Source organism: Oenanthe melanoleuca, unplaced genomic scaffold (genome assembly GCF_029582105.1).
Source record: "Oenanthe melanoleuca isolate GR-GAL-2019-014 unplaced genomic scaffold, OMel1.0 S207, whole genome shotgun sequence".
Taxonomy (NCBI): Eukaryota; Metazoa; Chordata; class Aves; order Passeriformes; family Muscicapidae; genus Oenanthe; species Oenanthe melanoleuca.
The window spans coordinates 11,926-18,117 of record NW_026612856.1 but is presented as its reverse complement, the minus strand read 5'-3'; the positions used below and the strand labels follow the sequence as shown (position 1 = coordinate 18,117).

The window sequence follows — 6,192 nt, the reverse complement described above, 5'->3', positions numbered from 1 at the left end:
CGCCGCTAGGACCGCACGCTGTAGCTTGTCCAGGTCCTTCTGCCGAAGCTCGTAGGCACCGGCGGGGCAGGGAAAGGAGGCGCTGCCGGACGGCGGCTGCCCCTTCCTCCCGAACCCGAAGATCCTTTTCGTCCCGCAGCAGGAACGCGGGCACAGTCCCTAGACGGGAGAGACACGGCGGGCGGTATCGTGCCTCAAGCAGGGACAGGGCAGGGGAGGAGGGGAGGGGAGGTCCCGGCAGCGATCCCGACTCCATGCGGCTCCTGCGCAGCGCACCTCAGGCACAGCAACAGCTCCGGGCACAGCCCGCGGCCGCCGCCCCCGGCAGCCCCGACCGCGGCCCCGCGCACGCGCAGGAGGGCAGCGCCGGGCCGGGCCGCGCAGGCGCGGGGGAGCTGGGGACGGAATAGCGCTCGGGTGGAATTGGTGTCTCGGGCATTTAGTGCTGCGGGGGTGCCGCTGTCAGCCTTGGGTGAATGGGTGGCAAGAAAAGACAGCAAGGATTAATACAAGAGGAAAGGGCATGGAGGGGAGTTTCAGATGCCATCTAGTTACGTGCCTGATCAGATGCTGAGGAACACGTCTGGCCCAGGCAGCTGGGCTCGCGAGCTGCCGACTGCTGCAGGGTAAGCGTTGGGTGGGAGCCCGAGGCAAGAGGCCGTGAAGTGCCAACCTTCGGGATATCCAAGGGCGCGAAGATGGGTGACGCTAGTCCTGTGAACAGACTCCGAGAGACACGGCTGGAGCCTGGAATTGCCGACCTCTTGGGTTACAAAGGAGATGGAGACCGGTGACACCGGCGAAGTCATTGCACGTGGTGGGGAGGGAAGAACCGAAGACTCGGGCAGAAGAGAGAGACTGGGTCAGGAAAAGACTGTGAGGCAGAACTAATATTTTTTTGCTCTGGAAAGGCGATCCTGGGGCAAATGAAACTTCTTTGAAAGTCGAGCAAATCCAGTTTCAAGTTCATCAGTGGCTGTGGGGAAAAGAGACAACATTCCTTATGTTACTTTTACAGCATACAGGAAGAAATAAAGCACTCTAAGAACATTTTACATGACTTGAGAGTCTCTAAGCCTGAATGAGGCTTCAAAACTTCCAAGGACACCTAACAAGGGAAGAGCTGGGCAAAAGGAAGAAACACATTTTGTGCACATTTGCTTCTCAGTCAACAGCATTTGTAAAGCTAGCGACAGACGTTCTGGAGGCGACACAGTGAACATCTTCTGGGACTGCACACGACTGCAGTGGCCCTTAGCAGTGCCTGTTAGCAAAGCTCCTGCAGAGCTCTTCAGCCTCAAGGCTTTGCTTTCCTTAAACGTTCAAAGCTGTGCTTTTTTGGAACACTACAGCTACACAGCTGCAGCCCCTGCAAAGCAGAGACTCTGGAGGACCAGCTGTCCTGAAGCAGGTGGATTTCTCTTTGGACTCCTGGCCTCAAATTGTAGAGGTGTTTTATGCCCCATGCTGCAAGCACCGAACTCATGTTTGCCTAAACACTACTGAACAATCTCTTCCTGAAGAAATGTTCTCTTTTGTCCCTGATCATGTGCTTCTGACATATTCAAAACAGACTGCCAACATCTAGGCTACAAAGACAAGCAAGAAGAATCATATACATAGCAAGAAAAATAAAAACCTAACAGCAAAGAACATGTATGGTATGGTTTAGTACTGAATGCAATCCATGTACAGGGAAGGAAGGGATGGCTGAAGTCTATAAAGATCTATAAAAATCTGGGGCTTGATGTTTTTGCTGGAAATGAACTCTAGTGAAGGGCAACTTCATCTTCAACCAAGTGTTTCTGTTTGAGCCAGTGGATTAATTTTCTTTCTGTTTTTCCGTAGGCAAGTGCATAACATTCTATGCAATATTTTGGGAAGCAGGAACTTTTCAAATTCAAGTCTAAAATGGAGAGCTAGCAGAAAAACATCTCTGTGCTTAGCAGAGGAAGATGAAAGTAATGGCTTGAAAGCTGTCAAGACATAGAAACAGTCACCTTTTTCCTTTAAAACACTCCCAATGTAATGATACATTACCTTTTTCCATTTTCTTAGAGAGTTTTTCCTCCTGTTCCAGCTGTACCTAGAATTATACATCAAACATACAGTTAAGACATAATATGACTCAAATGTAACTGCTACAACTCCTAAAACATTTTTACAACCCACAGACAACGTGATAAAACCTAAAAGTATCATGCAAATGGAGATGATGGCCTGTGGTGGCCAAGAAGATGCCAAAGGCCTTGGACCACGTGAGCTGTGTGGAGAGGCTGAGAGAGCTGTGCCTGTTTCTTTCCTGGAGTAGACAAAGCTCAGGCCACCTTGTCTGTGGGTATTAAGTACCAGGAGGGTGGAGTAACAGAGATGGAGCCAAACTCTTCTCAGTGGTGCCAAAAGAACAACTCCCCTCAAGCCTCAAGTATTTTTCAAGCATGGACAAGCAGCAGTAAAATCCTGCTTTGACTTAAATACTTTGTGGCCTTTGACCCTCTTGAAAATTTTTACAGGACCAAAAGTTTTGAGGACCAAAACTCTTCAGCCTTATTGTACAGCTGTGCACTGTTTTAAGGATTAGCAGTTGCTTTGGCCTATTAGACAATGTGGACCAATAAATGGATTTTAACTTCATGCTAAGAGGGAGAACCTTGCACACTGCCACTCTCCAGCAGGAGTCAGGAATGGTATTTCAAAATGCTTACCTTGGCCACAGAGGCTACAAGCCTCCTTCTTGATGACAAGCACTTCTTACGTTGCCTTTGCAAGCTGTCTCCTGCACTCACACTACTGTCCAGTCCTGAACGGTTGCCAAGATGTCCCAGTGCACTTGAACGCAGAACTGGAGCTGCAGCCAGACCTCCTCTGACAGTGCTGCCTGTGACTGACGATTGCTTTTTAAGGCGCTTCCAGAGGTGCTTAGCATTGGCTTTATCAAGGCTCTCTTTAGCTCTGAAACATTCCAAAGCACACAAAGTTACCTTTGGTAGTAACACTTTCCCAAAGTTAGTCTCCAGGTCCTTGAGTATTATTTGACTTCTGAGATGAAGAGCCTCCAAAAATAGCACATCATTTGACCTGAGCTTGTTTAGGGCCTGTTTCTAAGACATCACACCAGGTGCAAGGAGCAGCAAGTGTTGCCAACGCCTAGGACTGCTCAGCATGAGGGCTTGGATGCCTTCTGTGAAAGCCCTGTGTTTACATAGCTTCTTCTGGAAGGCACCAGCAAAACAACTCTGGGCTGGCCCCCCTTCCCAAGGGAAGCTCAAAGCTCAGAGCCACTGCTTAAACAGAAGCCAATAAAGATAATTTCTAGTTTTCCTTCACAGAATCTAATGCTGTTTTCTGAGGGGGCCTATTCATACTCAAAGTTTTATTTATGGCAGCAATGATGGCAGAACTAATCTTTCTTCCTATTCATACTCAAAGGGTAATGGACATGAAATTGATCTTTGGTGTGGTATGCAGGATGAAGAAATGATACAGACTGCTAAAAAAAAAGCTACCAGTTAAAACAATATCAACTTGAAAAGTATGCTGTTAATGCAATAATGTTGCTACTGTGGTGTTCCTGCTGAAACACTAAAGAGAAATGAAGAGAAGGCTGATGAAGGGGAAGGGTCTTGCACCAGAATTATGGCATCTCATGCTTCCACACATGATGCTGAGCAGGTGGAGAAGAGTGATTTGGAAGGAAGATGCATGAGGAAACAGGAGTCACTCCAAAAAATATGGACTTGCCTTTCCACTTTCTTTGCTAGGCATCGTCTAGTTTTCACTTCCTCCGGATACAGCTCCTTGTCCTCTTCCACTTCTGCCTGTGCACATTCTTTTGGGAAAGTACTGTCTTGTGGAGTCTTTTTTATCTTGTCCAATTCACATTCAGGATGTCCAATTCTGTCTTTTAGCTGGTTTCTCCGAGAAGCATGATGACTTGCTTTGATGTGTTCCAGTCTCTCCTGGGAGGCTGCCTGTGCCTGAAAGAGACAGTGCACCTTCAACCACCACAAAGAAAAAGAGAACTCTCCCCACCTGTCAATTGTATGTACCCAAGTTCAAGGGCCCAGCTTGGCTCAGAGAGGCAGCTGTGCCTCCTCACTACCATCAGCAATCAAGGCAGAACCCTGAGCTACTACTATAAGTAATTCTTTTCACTTAGGATGAAGCCCAAAGCAGGACTACTATTCAAAGCTACTAATGAAAGGCCACTATTCTGTAGGACAGGCCATAGAGAACACTCTAAGGCCACTTGCTATGAAAGCCAAGTAGATCCTAGGCTGCTTTCTGAGCAGCCTCTATTCAGCAGAATAGAGAAGGAACTGATCTCCCCTTGGCTCTCTGGGAAAAATACACATTTCCCTATAGAAATAGGTAACTAGGCTCAGGAGTCATGAAAAGAGAAATTTACGACAGCTTACTGAGGTAGTGGCTTGACGCTCTCTCTGCAGGGCTTCAATCCTGCTGCTTTGTTGTTGGACAGTTGCTTCCAAACAGGTCTTTTCAAATCCAAGGCTTAACAAGAAATAAAGGCCTTATTATAAAAATCTGCCAGAGCACCAATTCAAAAAAAAAAAAAAAAAAACAGACTAAAACATACCAAATCAAAAGCATCATTCAAAACCATAATGATTTACTGTGATGCAACAAGGCTACCCAGCTATCTATTGTGGTTTCCAACCAACTTGTGTAGGCAACAGACACTTGGTTCCACTGTGTTCACTCACCGTTGCATCTCTTCTTGCAGTTGTTTCACTGTCTCCAAATTTTTCAACACCTGGTCCTGCAGTTTCTTGGCAAAAGCTGTTGTTTCTCTTTCCTTCTCCTCCAAGGCAGCCATTAGGTTCTGAACACAACGCTCAGAATTTAGATATTTCTTTTCCATCTCCTGCAACTGTAAAGCCACAGAAAGAATCCACAGTTGTCAGGTGAGCTTTTATACAGAGGAGTCAGCTGCTGCAGATACCTGCCCAAGGAACTGTAATCGTCTCAAGTACTTGTCAATACTGTCTTGTTCTTTTTCAAGGTGTATTGGCAGAAATAGGTACCCACAGCTTCATTCTAAAGGCACAGGCTTTCCCTAACTCTGCTCAAACCTAGCTAGTTCCTTATGCAAGTACAGGTTGCCTTTCTAGAGGTCAGCCTTGTGGCTCCTAGTAACTGCCAGTGAAGATTTGGATGTGGATTGCTCTAGAGCTGCATTGGCAACCTTCTGCTGCAGCTGTGGCACTGCGTTCTAGGGCAATGGTGTTCCACAGGCATGAGGTTTGCGCTGAGCATATTATGGGGGCTTTTACTTCTTCAGTTGCAGAATTATGCCTGTCTCCAGAGTGAATTCCAACAAAGAAATGCTGCTGGCTACCAAGAGGTAGCCAAAAAACCAATGATCTCTCCCTCCTCCTTTTCCAGCTAAGCAGCCCCATGCTGCCAGGGGGAAGCAGGGAAAACTTCACTGCTTCTATTCAAAACTAGAAATGCCACTCAAAGGCCACTTGCTGTGAAAGCAAGGTTCTCAGCTGCTTTCTGAGAAGCCTGTATTTCAAAGAATGCAGGAACCAAGCTCCCCTTGGCTCTCCAGGAAAACCTCACCATAAAATGTACCCACAGAAATTGGTAATTAGGCTCAGGAGTCATGAAAAGCGAAATTTATGAGCAGCTTACTGAGGCAGAGGCTGGTAGGTCTCTCTGCAGGGCTTCAAACCTGTCGTTCTGTTGCTGGATAGCCTTCCAATCTGGCATTCTGAATTTCAAGGCTTAAAAAGAAATACAGGTCTTATTGCCAGAACCCACAAGAACAAGCACCAATTCCAGATAAACAGCATGAAGTTACACAGCCAAAGAGTACCACTCAAATCAGAGTATCTCTCCTGTGGTTTCCACCCAGACTCTGCAAGCAACAGACACCTCGTCTCACTGTGTTGTTCCCTCACCGTGTCACGTGTTCTTCCAGTTCTTTCACAGTAGTCTGGTAGTCAAAATATGCTGACACCTGGTTCTGGGCAGCAGCTACCTCTTGTCTGTCTTTCTCATCCAAGGCAGCCATCAAGTTCTGAACACAACGCTCAGAATTTAAATATTTCTCTTCCATCTCCTGCAACTGTAAAGCCACAGAAAGAATCCACAGTTGTCAGGTGAGCTTTTATACAGAGGAGTCAGCTGCTGCCCAAGCATTCACAGCTGCAGATACCGGCCCAT

General features: G+C 47.0%; 1 protein-coding gene across 1 annotated transcript; it reads right to left on the bottom strand.

Annotated features, from left to right (window-relative positions):
• Positions 1-546: 546 nt before the first annotated feature.
• LOC130266770 (uncharacterized) lies at positions 547-5,736 on the bottom strand. Its single transcript, XM_056516025.1, has 7 exons — positions 5,659-5,736; positions 4,725-4,891; positions 4,419-4,512; positions 3,742-3,977; positions 2,706-2,952; positions 2,041-2,086; positions 547-976 (listed from the first exon to the last, which is right to left on the bottom strand). The coding sequence occupies exons 1-7, from the start codon at positions 5,734-5,736 to the stop codon at positions 888-890; spliced, it is 957 nt and encodes a 318-aa protein (XP_056372000.1). The 3' UTR covers positions 547-887.
• Between the last annotated feature and the right edge of the window lie 456 nt (positions 5,737-6,192).